Raw genomic sequence first — 21,576 nt, forward strand, 5'->3', positions numbered from 1 at the left:
CCCTAGTGGGGTTAGAAGTGAGACAACCCATCAAGACAAAACACTGAGAATTACTGGTCCCGTGATAAGGACCTGCTACATAACCATCCATTCCATTTTCCCAAAACTATAACCAAAGTCATCTGAGTACTAGTGAACTCTATCCCTTGAGGCAACAATGAGCAAGGCAAGTATCTGTAACACCCAGCTGGAACCAGGACTTGGCTACAAGAATAAAGAAGACTCCAGCACATCCAGAATAAGATTTCGGTGTTGTGTCAGTCTTTGGAAGGAGGAAAAAAATCCCAGAGGTAATGCTTTCAGGTTCAGGCCTTTTGTTGACACAGGTAAGAAACTGGGAGAAACAGAGGCATTTGAGTTGATACTCAAAGAATGAACTCCTTCATACCCTCTAAACTGTTTGCTGAGAAATCAGCAGTGCTATTAGCAACTGCACAAGTGACAGGACACAGCATCGACTTCCTGTGCGCCCCAGTGACCTCTACACAGCAGCACTTGGGCACACTCCATATTTACTTATGGTGCAATCTGATCCTGACTTCAGTGAGTTATTTCACAAGCCTTTTAAGGGTTACTACATTTTGTTCCTATAAGAGGCCAGTCCAAATTAGCAACAAAAGAATAGTTAAACACAAGAAAAACCACCTTTTGTGCTCAAGAAAGGCAGTCCTGGTCATTAAAAAGGTAAAGTGTTTTATTATCTATCAACTTTCTTTTGCAAAAATCAGTCCAGTAATTTCCCAAGGGGGAATTAGTAGTCTCACTCTCCTGAAGACGAGGACTGCCAAAATGGTGTGCCCATATACTAAAAGTGCAAGTTATCTAGCATTTGGTTCTGTGCCATGTCTCACAGGAATTATTCCAGTTATCAATGGCTGCGTAACAAACTACCCCAACATTTAGCATCTTAAAGTGGCCATTTTATTTTCAGTCCTTCTCCCTGCCTTTGGTTTTCAGACTAGATGATTTCTAATGATGTATCTTAAAGTGTACTGGCTCTTCCCTCTGTGATCTTTCTTGAGGTTAAGCACATTCGGTACTTTTTTTTTTAATTTTAGATACGATATTTTTCAGTTCTAGAATTTCCATTTGGTTCTTTTTTATAGTTTCTATTTCTCTGCTGAGATATCCTATCTTTTCACTCTTATGAAGCGTATTTCCTTTACATCGTTGAGCATGGTTACATTTGCTACTTTAAAATCCTTGTCTGCTAAGCCCAGTAGCTGAGTCCTCTCACAGTCAGTCTCTGCTGATTATCTTTTCAATTGAGAACAGGTCACATTTTCCTGAACGTCAAGTAGTTTTAAACTGTATCCTGGACATTACAGGATATATTATGCTGTAGCAATTCTGGATTATATTCCTCTAAAGAGTGTTGGGTTTTTTTTAGAGGGCAATTATCAATTATCTATAGTGTAAGTTGGATTTACACTATAAACTCTAGGGTGGGAGCTCAAATCTCAATACAATTACTTCACCCTTAGCTTAGCTGCTTGGAGCCTGCCCCACACGTGTGATTCAGGCATTAGCAGAGATTTAGGTAGTTGACACCCAGAGTTTGGGGTCTGTTTTCTACTTTCCACAATTGCCCCCTCACTTTCCAATGCTATGGTTGCCCTCAAACTGTTCTTTGATTCTTCAAGCTAGAAAGACTGAAGATTTTGTAACTGACTTTTCACTGCCCTGCCTGCCACATACTGTGTCATTCCCTTCTTCCAAGTGTCAATTTCACTCCAGAATCTGCCCGTTTGTGTCAAATTTGAGTGTCTTCATACGACTGTTTTTTGTCCAAAGTTTATAATTGCTATTTGAAGAAGGATCAGTCCAACAGTAACTTCCTGGGCTACTAACAGAAGCAGGACCTACATCACTTATTTGTTTTCCCTACTTTTCACTTTTTCTCATAATACTATAGGTCATAAATTCAGAAAGGGCTTTGCCCAGTAGGGGGGCCCTGATCTATGTGGCATCAGCTGGGCAAGTAAGAAACTGAGGATGGATCTACTCCCAAGGTGGTTTCTCACACACATCTCATGCCTTGGTGTTCATTCACTAGGCTTTTCCTCTCTCCTCATTGTATCTTATCTTCCAGGGCTTTTCCGTGTGTATTCAGCAACTCACAGCAAAGTGATATCTGGGAATCTATACTTCTTACATGGTGACTGGCTTCTAAGAAGCCAGAAATAGAATCAGCTAGACCAGTTACGGGCTATGCTAGAAATAGTATAGGATCATATATTTGATTCCTCACAGCAGCCACAGGGCCTGCCCAGATTCAAGTGGATGGAGAAATAGATGCCAACCCTTGGCAGAGGAGTGGCAAAGTCATACTGCAAAGAAACACATGTACAATGCAAGACATTCTGCCACCATCTTAGAAAAATATAATCTGGCACAAATTTAATTAATATTTAACTAAGCAAATCAAATGCCACCCAGAGTAAAACTCCAGAAAAATACAGAAAGGTGAGATCAATCTGAAGCATATGGTCCAATTGCCCTGAGATCTTTCTTACCATTCTCTCACATTCTCAATCTAATTACCTTTAAGCTGTTCTGCACATAAGAGGTTTCTAAAAGCAGCCTACTAGGTCCTCAAAGACTTCATACTTAAATATTATATTCCTTTTATATCCATTTTAAAACACCTAGAAGAAAAGGCTTATGATGCTATCATCCACAAACATAGGATATAGATCTAAGCTTTGTTTTTTCTTAATAGGCAATAATAACTAGTGTTTATTAAATATCTACTGTGTGTCAGAAATTTCTCTAGGCTCCAAAGAGCCTATATATTAACATATACATATATACATACATACGTGTATGTATACGTAGGGGTGTGTGTATGTGTATACATATAAAATATACATCTCTCTATCCAAGCTACTTTCTAAGCACCTCAGGTTTTCACTCCAAAAGAGTGAATGTCTGCCAAAGATTATATTCTAAACGAAGCTATACATGTATAACACATACTAAGAAATCCTCTTACCTTGTCTTGGTTATCTTTATTCTTGTAACACAGATTTCCAATCAGACGAATAAGATGAGACTTAAACCCCTCGGCCACATTGGAGATGTCACCTTCTGCTCTCACGCAACCACAATTACTGAAGATGTTTGTGGTTTCCTTTCCAGTTACATGAATCACCCGTAAAAGATCTATAACCAAAAGAGTAAACTTCATTTTCTACAGAAAAGTAACTTTTAGTATTTTGTACTAATAGTTTTCCATAACCAAATCTAATTTATTTTAATAGACTAAAGGTAGAGCACAGAAAGCTTTATTTAAATAATGATTACAAGGCTCTTCTGTCTTTGCTTTAAATAAGGATTAAAAGGCTCTTCTGCCTTTGCTTTAAATTTTGTGACTCTAGTTTTGGGGAGATAAGCCATAATGACTACCCCAACTCAGAGTTTCTATTTATCTACAAAGAAAAGTTAGCTAAAAGTTTGCTAGCATCTTTCTTACAAAAAGGTTTCCAATCTCAACTTCTTTATGAAAGAACTCTTCTAATAACTTCAGTCAGTGAAGTCTAAAACACAATATCTATCCATAATGACGCATATGACAGAAACCAAGAAGAGTGCTTATTTTTCCCTCATCCGACTGGCCAAAGCATCAGAAGCCAGCATGTGTTCTCCATACTTCACTCCAGCTACCTTCAGGAGAAAGAACTTACTACTGCTCTACTCTGTGAGCACCTCCAGGCAGCCAATGAAAACAGACAATCTTCCAGGAACTGCATTTCAGTGTTTCCGCATTTAACCCTCTCAACAAACCTATACAGGAAAGTATCCCTTTCCCAATGTTATAATGAAGAAAACAACAGGCTCAGAAAAGTGCAGAGCTGGGATGGCAACCCACATCGAGTCTGGCTCCAAACTCAGGCTCTTTCCATAATCACTCCGTGTCCCAGGTTCACGGTGCTTTATTCAAATTATCACTAAAAGCACTGTACTCAAAATAAAACACTGATGAGGAATTCTAAGGATCTTCCTCTACAGCTCACTGCTAGCTCATCTATCCTGCTAGACACAAAGTCATCGTTCTCAGTACACTGGTCTCCAGAGTAAGTATCATCTTTTTAAAGGAAAAAATTGCAAATAATGCATAGCAAACCTAAGCATAGCCAGCCACAAGGAACAAGTTCTACGTCAGTTATTTTGCAAACAGCTTTTTAGCAAGGTTGGTAATACTTTTAACAATGGTTTCTTGTTTAAAACCACTTTCTCATAAGATTTGTATATATAATGTGTATAAAACACCATTCTATGTGTTCACTAAATGTAAATGGGAAAAATTTACTGCCACATTTTGCAAAGCTATAGTAATATAAAACCACAATCATCATCGCAAACCTCCCCTGCCCCACCACCTTCATCACATCCTATATTGATGAAACATCTACCATGTGCATCTACAGGCATTGTTATCCTCATGTTACTGAGAAGGAATCTTCAGTTAAGCAGAAGGGAAGTGGCTGAAAAACCATGTGGGCTCAGGTTTATCTGGCCCGCCTGAACTGTTACAACACTGTGATTCCTCTCAATAAAATATATTCACAAAATTCCCAAAAGTACACTGAAAATTAAGGATTTGTATTTGGATTTATATTACAGTATGACAAGCCAAAGATTTCTTAGCTAAAAATACAATGTGTGATATTTCACTCACCAATCACTCTTTCCAGCAAGCCAGGGAAAACCTGCAGATAGCCGAGCAGCTCAGTATTCGCAGTCATTTCGCACAGGACATCGAGAAGCCTAATCGTAGCCAGTGCCTCCTAGAAAGAAAATAAAACATAACTTTAAAGCATATTTTAAGTGAAATGATTTAACTGTTATAAATAACTGTAAGAGAATAAAATATTTCAATAAATTTAAAGTCAGGGCTTGTAACAAGTCAAAGAGAAAAACAAAACTATGAAGAACAAAACAGAAGTACGAAACATGTACACGACTCATCATTTTCACTAACAGCAGACATCTGCCATCAAGAATGCAAGATTATGTGTCATTATGTGTCTTCTTGGAGCAAAGAGTCAGAAAAGTTCTTATTCAAGCAAAAAGACATTCCAACAGTGGAATAAATGTTCAAAATTACTAGCTACGTACATGACATTTATGCAAATACTTTCTTTTTAAAGCATTCCCAGCATGCAAATTCCACTTTAAAGATACAAATAGCCCATGAAATACATTAATTTCTTGTCCACAGAAATCCTGTAAAATGCTGTGGTTGAAAAAACTCTGGCTTTAAGAACTTGCATAATTTCTGGGTAAATATGAACTTCTATGCAATATCTTGGTAGATCAGAAAGACAGTATTATTTGAAAACGCTACTTCACATAGCTACTAAATAATTTATTATCAAATACACTGCATGACCAAGAAACTGCCCGGTACCAACTGCATAGCATTAGTCTATATAAAAATTTTAAATGTAACTTTTGTATAGATTTTGAACCCCATTTTTAAAGTACCCATTATTTGACAAAATGTGGCAGAGATTATAAAGTTAGTCCATAAAGATAACATTCTTCACTTTGGGAGGCCGAGGTCAGAGGATCACTTGAGGTCAAGAGTTCAAGATCAGCCTGGTCAATATGGTGAAATCCCGTCTCCACTAAAAAAATATAAAAATTAGTCAGGCGTGGTAGCGGGCGCCTGTAATCCCAGCTACTAGGGAGGCTGAGGCAGGAGAATCATTTCAACCCAGGAGGCGGAGGTTGCAGTGAGCCAAGATCATGCCACTGGACTCTGGCCGAGGCAACAGAGCAAGACTCTGTCTCAACCAAAAAAAAAGAACATTCTTCAAAAGAAAGACAAATTACTTCCTTGTTAATGCTAAACGTGTATTTACTGCTTTCTAATTAAGAGATTTAAAGGTAATATATTAACATAGTATTCTGAAATCTCAAAATAAATAGCAAGAAACAACACATATTTTTAATGTCTTGGATCTTTAATTTTATATCACAGCCTTCTTTTGCTAAAGAGTTAAAGGGGAAAAATCTCGATTAGAAGTCTAAAGTTAGTACCATGTTAAAACGAGTCTTGACCAAGTCCATCAATTTCACAAAGCTTCAACAACCTCTTTTGTTAAAGGCGTAGTTGCCCAGATTGTTTTCTTGAGATACCACTGCTCCTTCAAGAACAGACCTGGGGCAGACCATGCAAAAGGTAACTGTGGACACCTCGTCCTAGCAGATAACAAAGACGCTATTACAGGCTACTAGGGTCATGTCAGAAATTCGGAATCAGAAACAACTTGATGAGGCTCCCACTGGCCAGCGGTGGCACATTAAACAACAGAAAGAATTACGGCAGCAGACTGAAAACAAAGCGAGTGATTTTAAAGCTATGGCTTCCTGATGAAAATAAAACAAAACAAACTAACTCACTGGTCATCTTTGAATGATGCCACAAAACCAACTCATTACTCTGAAGATTGGTAATCAAGGGGGAAGACAATCAAGCACTTATCCTGCCTTTCTTCATCCCGTGTACCTCACAGAACCTAAGAATTGATTAGGGAAAGTTTCTCTTTAAAAAATATTCCTGCTAATAAACAAAGAATGAACAATAATGTTAAAATGCCACCATTCTGCAACCCCTAAAGAATTCATGGATCTAGGTCATCATTAATGACTGCTAATATCACAGAGAGATAACCAAGCCTCATGTGCCTCTTGATGAAAACAGTATTACCAACAACGAAACACTACTGCAAAAATAAACAAAAAAAATACCTAACCCAAATCTGAATATGCCTCTGGAACTAATTTTCATTCACTGGAAATGCAAGGTACAGAAGAATATGTTAAGTGCCACCCTGGAGACATACTCATCAAAATCTGAAATCTAGAAAAGTCTATGGGAAAAACAAGCCAGTTTCTCCAACAAATAAGTAGCAAAGAGGAAAAAAAAGAAGAGGGAAGGGGAACCTATACACTAGAGTAAAGTTATGTCAATCAGTTGCAACATACGGCCCTTCTCTTTATGCTGTTTCAACAAAACAAACTTGAAAAAGATTATTAGACAATGGGGGAAATCTGAATAGTATTTATTTGATAATACATGTTATTATTAGTTATTTTAGATGTTCACATCATATTATACTTGTATCTGATGACTCCTTATCTTTTAGAGTAACTGATGAAATATGTTGGAGCTTTGAATCAGTCCACGGCAACTGGCATAAGAACGAGTGGAACTGTGGAGGAAAGAAGAATGGTGATGAAGGGGAAGCTGCTGAAGCCAGGGGATGGCAGATGGAGTTTAAGTACACTTTCTTCTTAGTCTATGTTTGAAATTTTCCACGTTAAAACGACATGAATAAAATTAGAGGTTGGAAGAGATGAACTGGAAGTCTCCTTCCAGCTCTTAAATTCTATGATATTAACTAAAATAAACCTAAAAGAAAATTAATCTATCCCCACCTAACACATCCCTAATTTTAGTCATTAAAATCATTTTATTAATGAAGTGTTTTTAATGAGCATCTGGAAATTAGTAATGAAAGAACAGCCAGGAAAATTTACTCTCTTAAAAAATAAGATTAATGAGTAAAATGCCCTTCCAGATATTTAAAAGTCTTACGAAACTAATATTAATTAAATCAGGCACTAGCAAAAAAAAAAAAAAAAAAGACAAGCAAATGAAGGGAACATTGTGAAAGATTTTGAAGCGAGCAAAAAAAAAAAAAAGATTAGTCTCCTGTCTAGCTCACCTGTCTCAGTTAACACTGTCATTTAGTATCTTTGAGCAATTTTACAGCTTTGTGAGTTACAGAAAACTTATATTAATACAGAATTATTCCTGTCCATTAAAATGCAAATTAGTTATATCTGCCTGGACTGCAACTCCTTTCTCCACAGATCAGTTTTTGCATTTATTTGTATGTTCATTTCAGCCTTCCTTTATGGCATATAAACACATCTCTCTCTGAATTCTCCCTTCTCCAGCTGTTAACATCTTACTGGTTCCCTCCAATTTGTTTGGAGGGAACCAGTAATCGTCCAAATAAATAAAAGAATTTAGGATATGATACAGGTAGGTGGGAGGATCCTCAAGCCCAGGAGCTGGAGAATACAGCAAGCTATGATTGCACCACTACACTCTAGCCTGGGCAACAGGGCAAGACTCTGTCTCAATTAAGAAAAAAAAATTAGTGGAAAGGATAAGATTATTCACTAAATGGTACTGAAATAATAATGAACAGATAACATTTAGGGAACATTAACTTGTACCAATCGGCATATTAAATGTTTATATTCAAATACAACCTGGCTGGGCACAGTGGCTCACGCCTATAATCCTAGCACTTTGGGAGCCCAAGGTGAGTGGATCACCCAAAGTCAAGAGTTCAAGACCAGCCTGGCCAACATGGCAAAATCCCATCTCTACTAAAAATACAAAAGTTAGCCAGGCATGGTGGTGGATACCTGTAATCCCAGCTACACAGGAGGCTCAGGCAGGAGAATCAGTTAAACCCGGGAGATGGAGGTTGCAGTGAGCCAAGACCTCAACACTGCATTCCAGCCTGGGCAACAGAGCAAGACTCTATCTCAAAATTTAAAAAAATAACAATAATATAACCCATTTCAAGAAAAAGAAGGGCAGAGAGAGGATGAGTAACTTTTCCAAGATCATATACCTATAACAGAAGAAATCAAGATTCAAACCCAGTCAGTCTCATACCAAAGATTTTATAATCTTGAATAGTCAAAAGACATAAATAATTCATTTGGATCCATAACTCACTCCTTGCTCAAAAATAAATTCTAGATAAATAAAAAATGAGAACTAAGTACTGAAAGAACTAGACAATGTAAGTGTATATTTCCACGATCTAAGTGGAGAATTTCCTTAAAAAACAAACAAACAAAAATCTTCTCGGCTGTCAGCTCTCAAAAAAAAAAAAAAGAAATCCAGAGGCCAGAAGGATAAAATTGATAACCTTAATTAAACACAAATAAAAAACGACTAAAAGGCTAACAGAACATCAGAAATAAATTCAAACAAAAATTACGTGAACAATAGTTTACTGTACGTATGACAGAAAGATTAATTTCCAGAAAATGCTTTTTAATAAATGCATTTTAAAGAGTAACCTAATATGCAAAACAAACAAAATGGTCACTGAAAAGCATTAATGAGAAATAGTAATTAAATCAGATCTGCAAAGGGCAGCTCATGCAATCTTGTGTTGCATTGGTGTGCAATTTAGAAATCTCTCTAAAGTTTTTAAAAATACCTAATTCTTCGACCCAGCAATTCAACTCCAGGAATTTATAATCTCAGATTTACTTGTCCGAAATTTGTACAAGGATGTTCACTATAACATTATTTATAAAGGTTAAAAGAAAAAAAAAGCCACCTGAAAGCAGTTGAAACGTCTATAGGGAACAAATGAAAAAATTATGATACGTCTATATAATTAAATAAATAAATATAAATACGTCTATATAATTAAATAAATATTATTTATTAAAAACATACAATGAATATACACATGCTAAAGTGCAAAGATGTACAAGTTATATCATAAGTAAAAATAGCAAGTTGAAGAATAGTGTAAAAAATGAAAACAAAAAACATATAGGTGCGTATATACGAAGAAAGACCTTTGAAAAGAAAACAAAAAAAAAAGGATATGCATATAGATCTATAGAAAACAAACGGAGGCTGGGCAAAAAGGGGAAAACTTTGTAACTTTTTTTTTTTTAAGATGGGAGTCTTGCTCTGTCACCCAGGCTGGAGTGCAGTGGCACAATCTCGGCTCACTGCAACCTCCGCCTCCCGGGTTCAAGCGATTCTCCTGCCTCCACCTCCCGAGTAGCTGGGATTACAGGCATCCGCCACCACGCCAGGCTAATTTTTGTATTTTTAGTAGAAACAGGGTCTCACCATGTTGGTCAGGCTGGTCTCAAACTCCTGACCTCAGGCGATCAGCCCACCTCAGCCTCCCAAAGTGTTCGGATTATAGGCCTGAGTCACCAGGCCCAACTGAAACTTTATGTTTCACTGACTTCAGCTTAAATAATTTTTAACAACAAAGCATATACTATTTGCCTAATACAAACATTTAAGCCCTTCATATGTGGAAAAAATGCACTATTTATTGTAGAATATGTATTAAATATGTATTATATAGCTAAATATGTAATACCTACTGCATAACAGGTACTACAGTATGGCCTAAACTGGGGTTGCAAAGATTAAAACAGAATGCAAATCCCACAACCTGAGGACAATTATTGTAATATATGGGTATCAGAAAATACAAAGCTAAAAATAATGTTTTTTAAGCTTTCAGAGAAAAGGCAAGGCTTGCCACAAGTGAACAAGATTCAGAACTGACAAAAATATATCAAAAACTGGAAACAAGTATACAAAATATATCAAAAGACAGGAATAAGTACATTAATATGAGAACCCAAAACTATTTTTATAAAGAAACATATGAAGAAAACCTTGGGATTTTAAAGCCAAACAATTACATCAATTAAAAAACATGTGCTATAAATACAACTGTTTCCATTCTCACTTTTCAGTCATAGCATTGAGAACTTTATTGAATATCTATCTTCTCCTAAAAAGATCACCAATGAGTGCAGTGGTTTGGGTTTGGCAGAAGAATGGCTGGGGAGGAGGAGGCAGGTGGAAAGCCCTATCTGTAGCTTTTGCTGGTTTCCATGGCATAACTACTTCCACCATGGATGATTTCAAGGTACCAACAATTTAACAATCAGCTCATAAATTTCTAAGCACTCAATAATCAACTCTTAGAAGTTACCACAGGCCAGCTCCAGCATACCACTTGGTCTTTGGCATATTTAAATACTGGCATAAGGGGTCCCCTTTAAAAAAAAAAGTATGACATATCTACATTAATATGCACAAGTCATAAATGTATAACTCAATAAATTTCCAAAAGTAAATTAATTTGGCTTTGCAAAAGAAACCTGCCTATGTTTTTTTGTTGTTGTTGTTTTTGAGACAGGGTCTCACTCTCCCCCAGGCTGGAGTGCAGTAGTGCAATCGCAGCTCACTGCAGCCTCAACCTTCTGGGCTTAGGCAAGCCTCCCACCTCAGCCTCCCCAGTAGCTAGGACCACAGGCGCACACCACCATGCCCAGCTAATTCTTTTTTCTTTTGTACAGATGGAGTCTCCTTATGTCGCCCAGGCTGGTCTCCAACTCCTGGGCTTAAGCAATCCTCCCACACCTTGGTGCCCCAAATTATTGGGATTACAGGTATGAGCCACTGTTCCCAGTCTAAAATTTTCCATTCCATTAATATATAAAAATACTTCCGATCTTAGAGAAGAAAGTCTGAAGGAAAAATAAAAGTTTTCCTAAATATGAAAAGTATTTTCAGGAATTTCTCACTACAATACTGAAATCACCTATCCTTTAATCAGAAGTGCCTTGAAAAGTTTAAAGATGTGACCTGTCTTTTCTCTGTCTCCTAGAGAATTTTTAAAACTTTTCTTAAGCACGACTCACTGCTCCTCCTGCTGGAAACAAAGGCAAATCTATCTCCAGAAAGTAAACGCAAGCCTCTGAATAAAGACCTTTCTTTTCTATCACAGAAAATGAGAACTAAAGTAATGGCCTGATTATAAGACCTAACATGGTCTATATGACAAAGCACAGAAAATCAATACCGAAATGGTCCTGAACAAAAGTATATTCACAAAAAAGGAAATACACTCTCGTGGTCGAGCAGTCACAGCCATGAGCTGCATTTACAACAGGAGTTAACAATTTCACAGTATTACACACTACTCTCTGGGAAACACTACAGATCACATTCTCTACCTTCCCACCTGTGGACAGTGGATGAGTATCCACTCTGGATTCCAATCCCTCTCCTCCAGTCTCACCCATTTGCCGATGGTGATTCCAGCATCAATTACTCCCTCTCTACCTGACCATTCATATCAGCATACAAAGGAACTCTCTATCATCTTCTATTAAAATGTGTTTAAATCAGCTTTATTGAGGTATAATATACATGCAATGAAATAATCCATCTTAAGTATACAGTACAGGGTTGCGTCAAGGTATACAGCTAAATGCCACATTCTACTATCCAGAAAGTTCCCTCGTGTCCCCCCACAATCAATTCCACTCCTTCATTTCCAGATCCAGGTAACATCTGATCTATTTTCTGTCATGACCAATATATCTGGCCTGCTACAGAATCCCACAGAAATGGAATCAGCCAGCATGTTCTCTAGTCTGTCTGGCTTCTCTCCCTCCACACTTTTGAGATTCTTCCCTGTTGTATCACAAGTGCATCCTTTTTACAGCTGAGTGGTCCAGAGAAAGAATAATTCTAACTTTATCACAGAAGAAAGGAGAATAGATAAAAACAGCAAGTTCTGAAGTAAAGAGGAGGGATAGAGAATTAACACAAGCTCCCTTCCACGTCCTGATAAAACAAGACCTGAATGACCTAAGGTAGGCTTAAGGAGAGTAAAAAATAGTTTAAATAATTAAATAATACAACTAGGAATCTTCTATAAAGAAGAGAAGAAGCAAGTCGTCTAGAAAGCAGTTTGGAAGTATGTATTAAGAGCTTTAAACATGTGATATCCTTATACATAGCAATCTCACTTCTAAGATTATGTCCTAGGACAACAGCTGTGGAAACTGTGCACAGATGTAACCATAAAGGCATGTACCACAGTATTATCTAAAATAAGTAGAAATAAGAACAACCTACTGCCAGATGTGGTGGTTCATGCCAATAATCCCAGCACCTCAGGAGGCCAAGGCAGGCAGATCACGTAAGTCAGGAGTTCAAGACCAGCCTGGCCAATGTGCTGAAACCCCGTTTCTACCAAAAATACAAAAATTATCTGGGCACGGTGGTACACACCTGGAATCCCAGTTATTTGGGTGGCCAAGACAGGAGAATTGACTGAACCCAGGAGGCAGAGGTTGCAGTGAGTCAAGATTGTGCCACTGTGCTCCAGCCTGGGCGACAGAGCAAGGTTCTGTCTAAAAACACAAAAACAACCTAAATGTCCAACTACAGGGATTTGGACAAATAAATAGGAAATTCTTTACTTGAAATGTTATGTTGGCTTTCTTTTTTTTTTTCTGAGACAAAGGTCTCACTCCATCACCCGGGATGAAGTGCAGTGGGGCAATCATGGCTCACCACAGCCTCAACCTCCTGGGCTCAAGTGACCCTCCCACCTCAGCCTCCCAAGTAGCTGGGTCTATAGTGTATGCCACCATGCTCAGTTAATTTTTGTATTTTTTGCCAAGACGGGGTTTCACCATGTTGCCCAGGGTGATCTGAAATTCCTGGGCTCAAGCGACCCTCCCACCTTGGCCTCCCAAAGAAGTGGGGTTACAGGTGTGAGGCACCATGCCCAGCCTATGTTGGCATTTATTTTAAAAGACATTTACAATGTATTATTTATTTATTCATTCAGCAAATATTTGCTAAGTGCCTACCATATACATAGAACTATGGACACAACAGTCAACATTTCTGCCCTCCTAGAGCTTACATTCTGAATAAAAAATGGGAACCTGCAAACGGAAGGCACAGAAAGGCTCCACTTTTAATAGATACATATGTGCACTATGTCTGTGTGCATGTATCTGATGTCATTTGCCTAGAAAATTAACCAGAATTTGTTTAAGTCATTGACTCCGGATGGTACGAATAAGGACACAGTTTTCCCTTATCTAAATTTTCTAACTATTCTCCTATATGGATACATTATTTACATAATATTTTTTAAAACTTTTAAAAAAGAATTCTCATAGAGGACTTGACTGAGTTAGAAAATCTGTCCATTCTCTTTTACCCGAGATTGGGAAATCTCCCTCCCTTACCTCATCATCAGGAGGCTCCTCAGAGGCCAACTTGAGCACTGTCTTGCACTGATCCACAAAGGTGCTTGCAATCAACTCAGCATGCCGCAAAAACACAGGGATGTCATCCGTGGTGAATGGCTCATCACTCGTTATCTTGGCTATCATAAGGTCTAACAGTGTAACTCTGTAAAACATAAAGGATTTCTGCATGAATCTATAAGACTTAAATTATACAATGCTAAAAATACCTAGGAAAGCAACTTTAAGGGAATATTATTATTTTAAATTCCTTACCTTGCTTACCATGTCTAGCTAGGAAAAACATGAATAAAGTTAATCTTCATCAATCACCTATTTTTTAAATTCTTAGTTTCTTTGACGTGTCTTGGCCACAGAAACTAGAATTGCTTAATGTACCTTTTATGTCCATTACTTTCAACGTGAAAATAATTCAACATTTTAGAAATGGTCAGTTTTTTGTATGAATACATCTACGATACAAGGAACAGCAAAGTGAAATGGACTAACATTTATTCACTATTTTCTACAGAGCTAAGCATTTTACACATGTTGTATCATTTAATCCTCACAAAAACTCCATGAGGCAGGTACTGTCATTAGTTTCACATTAAAGGTGGGTAAATAAGGCTTGGTGAGGTTAATTCACTTTTCCAGTGTCACAAAACCACTGAGAGTCTAAGCTAGGATTCAATCTGTGCCCTGAGCCAGGTGCTTTAACCACTCATTTGATAGTCTTTATTGTGAAACTTTACTATTTGTTTTAGTTTACAAAAACACAAATCTGAAGACCAAGACTGTGCCATTTTTACATCAATATATAAATTACCAAATAAATATTTCTTTTCAACCATCTCTTTCCTTCTCCTAGGAAAAATGAATCACACATAGGTCAATCTCTCTAGCATATATCAATTAAGATATTTGATCAAAATTATATTTTGATTTGGGATTATATGTATAATTCTCATTTCTATAGAAGAAAGGGTATGAATATCTAAGCTGCTTATTAGCAAATAAGGGTAAATACACTCAAATTAGGCATGGAACATTTCTTACCAAGAGAAAAATTTAAATTATTTACTGCTTCAAGTAAGAAATAAAACTATACCAAATGCTTCCTGTACTGTGGCCAAATGATGGGAAATATCATCAGTCTGGAAAAATCACCTACAGACCTTAACAATTTTCAAAACTCCTAAAACCTCAGATTTCTTGTGGCAATAATTAATCCAAAATAAAACAAATACACAATCCACTCAGTTGAGCACAGTATTAGAGAATTTCTGTTTTCCCTTATTTATATATAATCTTTAAAAATAAATTGAGGCTAAAAGTTCTAAAGTTTGAAATAAAAACTCAACAGTCATCAGAATAGAACCTCTTGAAAGTACAAAAATGCACAGCACCTATGAAACACAATGGAGAACACAAAATATCCAGGTAACAATCAACTGGATGGAACAGTACCTCACATCTCAGTATAAACGTTGAATATAAATCATATAAATGCTTCACTTAAAAGATACACATTGGCAGAATGGATTAAAAAAAAATTACAAACCAAATATCTGCTGTCTTCAAGAGACTCACCTGAAACATAAGGAATCTTACAGAATCAAACTAAAGGTGGTGGAAGATATTTCATGCAAATGGAAACCAAAAGCGAGCAGAATAGCTCTTCTTATGTAATATAAAAGAGACTTTAAAGCAACAACAGTAAAAAAAAGACAAAGAAGGTCATTATATGATGATAAAAGTATCGATCCAACAGAAGATATTACAATCCTAAATATATATGCACCTAACTCTGAAGCTCCCAGATTCACAAAACAATTACTAGACCTAAGAAAAGATAGACCACATGACAGGCCACAAAGCAAGTCTCAATAAATTTTTTCAAAATCAAAATATATTGGCCGGGTGTGGTGGCTCACACCTGAAATCCCAGCACTTTGGGAGGCCAAGAAGGGCAGACCACCTGAGATCAGGCATTCAAGACCAGCCTGGCCAACATGGTGAAACCCCATCTCTACTAAAAATATAAAAACAACTAGCCAGCCGTGGTGGCAGGGGCCTATAATTCAGCTACTCAGGAGGCTGAGGCAGGAGAATTGCTTGAACCCAGGAGGCAGAGGTTGCAGTAAGCCGAGATTGTGCCACTGTAACCCAGCCTGAACGACAGAGCAAGACTCAGTCTCAAATAAATAAATAGACAGATAGATCGATAGATAGAACTATATCAAGTATCTTCTCAGACCACAATAGAATAAAACTAGAAATCAATTCCAAAAGGAACCCTCAAAACTATACAAATACATGGAAGTTAAACAAGCTGCTCCTACATGATTTGGGGGTTAACAATGAAATCAAGACAGACATTTAAACGTTCTTCGAAATAAATGATAGCAGAGATACAAGTTATCAAAACTTCTGGGATACAGCAAAAGCAGTGCTAAAAGGTAAGTTTATAGTGCTAAATGCCTACATCAAAAAGTCTGAAAGATCACAAACTGACAATCTAACATCATACCTCAAAGAACTAGAGAAACAAGAACCAACTAGGCCAGGTGTGGTGGCTTACACCTGTAATCCCAGCACTTTGGGAGGCAGAGGCAGGAGGACTGCTTAGTCCAAAAGTTTGAGACAAGCCTGGGCAACATGGTGAAATACTGTCTCTACAAAATATTAAAAAATTAGTTAGGCATGCTGGTGCATGACTGTAGTCCCAGCTACTTGGGAGGCTGAGATGGGAGGATCACTTCAGCCGAGGAAGGTCAAGGCTGCAGTGATTGTGTCACCGCACACAAGCCTGGGTGACAGAGCACAACCCTGTCTCAAGAAGAACAAGCCAAACCCAAAGCTAGCAAAAGAAAAGAAATAACAAAGATCAGAGCAGAACTAAATGAAATTGAAACAAAAAATCAAAATACAAAATATAAAAGTTGGTTCTTTGAAAAGATAAATAAAATCGATAGACCATTAGCTAGATTAACCAAGAAGAGAGAAAATTCAAATTAGCTCAATTAGAAACAGAAATGGAGACATTATGGCTGGCACCACAGAAATACAAAAGACCATTTAAGACACTATGAACACCTCTGTGCAAACAAACAAAATTTAGAGAAAATGAACAAATCTCTGGAAACATACAACCCTCCTAGCTTGAATCAGAAAGAAATAGGAGGTCTGAACAGACCAGTAACAACCAGTGAGACTGAATCGATAATAACAAAAATTGCCAAAACACAAAAAGACTAGGGCCAGATGGATACATGGCCAAACTCCACCAGACATTCAAAGAATTGGCACCAATCATACTGAAACTATTCCAAAAGGTTAAGAAAGAGAGAATCCCACCTAACTCTTACCTGACTCATTCTATGAAGCCAGTATCACTCTGATACCAAAAGCAGGCAAGGACATAACAAAAAAAGAAAACTACAGACCAATATCCCTGATGAACATCAGATGCAAAAATCCTCAACAAAATACTAGAAAACTGAATCCATCAGCACAGCAAAAAGATAATTCACCATGATCAAGTGGGTTTCATCTTAGGATGCAGGGATGGTTCAACATACCCAAGTAAATGTGATTCATCACACAAACAGAATTAAAAACAAAAACCATATGATCATCTCAATAGACACAGAAAAAACACTCAACAAAATCCAGCATCCCTTTATGATAAAAATTTAGGCATAGAAAGAACATACCTCAAAATAATAAAAGCCACACATGACAAACCCATAGCCAACCTCATACTTAATGGGGAAAAGATGAAAGCATTGCCCCTAAGAAGTGGAACAAGACAAGGATGTCCACTTTCACCACTTCTATTCAGTATAGCACTGGAAGTTCTAGCCAGAACAATCAGGAAAGAGAAATAAACAAAGGGCATCCAAATTGGAAAAGAGGAAGGCAAACTATCTCTGTCTGCCAATGATACGATCATATACCTAGAAAACCCTAAAGACTTTACCAAAAGGCTCCTAGATTTGATCAATGAATTCAGTAAAGTCTCAGGTAACAAAATCAATGTACACAAATCAGTAGCACTGCTATACATCAACAACCACTAAGCTGAGAAATCAAGAACACAGTCCCTTTTAAAATGGCTGCCAAAAAAAAAAAAATCAAATGCCTCAGAATATACTTAATCAAGAAGGTGAAAGATCTCTGCAAGGAAAACTATAAAACATGGCTGAAAGAAATCACAGATTACACAAACAAATGGAAATACATCCCATGCTCATGGATTAGAAGAACCAATACTATTAAAATGACCATATGCCCAAAGCAATATATAGATTCAATGCAATTCCTATGAAAACACCAACATCATTTTTCATACCATTAGAAAAAAATAATCCTAAAATTCATATGGAACCAAAAAAGAGCCCGAATAGCCAAAGCAATCTTAAGCAAAAAGAACAATTCTAAGGCATCACATCACCCCAACTTCAAATTATACTACAAGGCTATAGTAACCAAAACAGGATTGTACTGCTACAAAGCTAGATATACAGACCAACAGAACAGAATAAAGAAACCAGAAATAAGGCCAAATACTTACAATCAACTGACCTTCCATAAAAGCATACAAAAACAGAAATTGGGGAAAGAACCTCCTATTTAATAAATGGTTCTGGGAAAACTAAATAGCCACAGGCAGAAAAATGAAACTAGATCTCTCACCATATACAAAAATCAACTTGAGATGGATCGAAGATTTAAATCTAAGACCAGAAACCATAAAAATTCCAGGAGAAAACCTAGGAAAAACTTTATGACGTTGCCAAAAGCAAAGCATTTATTACAAAGATCCCAAAAGCAAATGGAACAAAAACTAAATAAATGAGACCTAGTCTCATTTATTGCTTCTGCACAGCAGAAGAAATAATCATCAGAGTAAACAACCAACAGAATGGGAGAAAACATTTGCAACTATGCATCTGACAAAGAACTAATATCCACAATCTACAAGGAACTCAAGCAAATCAGTAAGAAAAAAACAAACAATTCCATCAAAAAGTGAGCAGATGACATGAATGGACATTTCTCAAGAGAAGATCTACAAATGGCCAACGAACATGAAAAAATGCTCAACATCACTAATCATCAGGGAAATGCAAATTAAAACCACAATGAGATGCCACCTTACCCTGCCAGAATTGCCATTATCAAAAAGTCAAAAAAAACAACAAATGTTGCCATGGATGTAGTGAAAAAGGAACACACATACAATGCTGCGGGGAATGTAAAATAGTACAACCTTTATGGAAAATAGTATGGGGACTCCTCAAAAAACCAAAAGTAGAACTACCATTCAGTCCAGCAATCCCACTGCTGGGTATCTACCCAAAGGAAAAGACACCTGCATGCATATGTTTATCACAGAACAATTCACAATTGCAAAGACATAGAACCAACCTAAGTACCCATCAACTGATGAATGAACAAAGAAAATGTGATATATATACACAATGGAATACTACTCAGCCATAAAAAAGAATGAAATGTCTTATGCAGCAACTTGGATGGAGCTGGAAGCCCTTTTTTTTTTTTTTTCCAGAGACAGGGTCTCACTCTATCACCTAGGCTAGAGTGCAGTAGCGTGATCTCAGCTCGCTGCAACCTCCACCTCCCAGGTTCAAGCGATTCTCATGCCTTAGCCTCCCTGAGTAGCTGGGATTACAGGCATGTGCCACCACGCCTGGCTAATTTTTGTATCTTCAGTAGAGACGGGTTTTCTCCATGTTGGCCAGGCTAGTCTCAAACTCTTGGTCTCAAGTGATCTGACTTCCTCCGCCTCCCAAAGTGCTGGGATTACAGGTATGTGCCACCACGCCCAGTTGGAGGCCATTATTCTAAGTGAAGAGCTCAGAAATGGAAAAATCAAATACCATATGTTCTCACTTATAAGTGGGAGCTAAGCTATGGGTACACAAAGACGTACAGAATAATATAATGGACACTGGAGACTCAGAAGGCGGGAAGTTAGGAGGAGGGTAAGGAATAAAAACTACATATCAGGTATAATATACACTACTCAGGTGACAGATGCACTAAAATCGCCGACTTCACCACTATACAACTCATCCATGTAACCAAAAACCATTTGTACCCCCAAAAGCTACTGAAATGTTATGTCTATATAAAATAGATAGCCTATCTATCTATCTATATATCTCTCTCTCTCTATCACAAGTAGATCTATCTACATATATATACACATATATACACACACACACACACACACACACACACACACGATTTTCAAGGAATGCAACGAAAGAGGCCACCTATTCCGTGTGGCCCAAATGCCTGCTCTAAATATATTCCTTTTAAATTGGATTACATAATGTAGCAGTTATTGCTAAGTATAAGAAGTCAGGATCCCTGGCTTCAGGGAATTTGGCACCTAGCTCACTATTACTTGAATAGGTAATGAAATAGAAGAAAATAATTGTATCAGATTTGTGAGTGTTAAGGTATCCACAGATAGTGATGTGGAGAAATTAGAAAGAAAACAGATGGGTTACAACTGAAGAAAAGAACCAAACAATAGTACAGATCCTGAATTAGGGGCAGATCCCAAACAGGCAGTCCTGAGTGAGGATAGGAAGGGTGGGCCCCCAGGTGGTGGAAATCCAAGTTGTTCAGCAGCAACAGGAGACTCCGGTGTCCAAGTGGATGAAGTGCAGGGAGATCTGCAAGTGCTAAAGGGAAGTGGAAGCACACGCTGCCTTCCTTACACAATGACACACAGGCCAGCCTCCTCTGGCTCAACTTCTCCCTGGCCCAGTAGATGCCGCCTATATAATGCAGCTTTATTATATCGTTATAAGATGAGAGAGCTAACAATGTGGATACTGAGTGATTTCAAAGGAAAGAAGGGGGCAAAGTCAGAAATGAATCTTTAAAATATAAAAGTACAAACTAAGTTTGAATATCACCTCAGAATAGACTATTCTTCATTAAATGATCCTACTTAACATTAAGTCATCTGCCATTTAAACCTTCTAATGGTTCCTACTGTTAAGGAATGAGTCTAAAAGCTCTTTGGTCTGGCATATGGGTCCCCCCACGACACTCCACCCAACCCTCTATCTCTTCCTTGAAAATATAAAAGAATACAAGTGGTCTAACAAATGCTAGTTACTCATTGACTTACTCACTGTGGTGTGAAGGATGCAAAAGTAGGAAAGACCCAGCTAGAGGGGTTAGAGGCTAGCTGTCTAGAATTATTACACATTGGTGTGAAAGTCTTGCTCCCTTAACCCAGAAATCATCACTCAGGCTGCTTTGACTTCACCAGACACACCCCTCCAAGCAGAGCCATGCTGCCATAATTTTGTCTCTCAATCACTGGCTGTTGTTAGCATTCTATTTCTAAGTCTCTCCTGTAAATACAGTACTTACATAGTCTGCCTTAAAATTATGATTGCTGTTTTTTGTTTGTTTGTTTTTCATGTAACAAAGTCTCGCTCTGTTGCCCAGGCTGGAGTGCAGTGGAGCAATCTCAGCACACTGCAACCTCCACCTCCCGGGTTAAAGTGATTCTCCTGGCTCAGCCTCCAAGTAGCTGGAACCATAGGCCTCAGAACTCCAATTTGGAAAATGTCAAGAATAATACCTATTTCACAGCATTTGTGAGGATTAAGTGACAAGGGCTACATGGTGCCTTCTACACAT

General features: G+C 37.6%; 1 protein-coding gene across 1 annotated transcript in view; it reads right to left on the reverse strand.

Annotated features, from left to right (window-relative positions):
* ATXN10 (ataxin 10) overlaps positions 1–21,576 on the reverse strand; it is a 177,887-nt gene that overhangs the window by 106,323 nt on the left and 49,988 nt on the right. Inside the window, exons 7-9 of the mRNA XM_021921665.2 lie at positions 13,876–14,041; positions 4,682–4,790; positions 2,996–3,165 (exon numbers count right to left, since the gene is read on the reverse strand). Of these exons, the coding sequence (XP_021777357.1) occupies positions 2,996–3,165; positions 4,682–4,790; positions 13,876–14,041 (445 nt within the window). The remainder of the gene's footprint in view (positions 1–2,995; positions 3,166–4,681; positions 4,791–13,875; positions 14,042–21,576) is intronic.

The sequence above is a fragment of the Papio anubis genome, chromosome 16 (genome assembly GCF_008728515.1).
Source record: "Papio anubis isolate 15944 chromosome 16, Panubis1.0, whole genome shotgun sequence".
Taxonomy (NCBI): domain Eukaryota; kingdom Metazoa; phylum Chordata; class Mammalia; order Primates; family Cercopithecidae; genus Papio; species Papio anubis.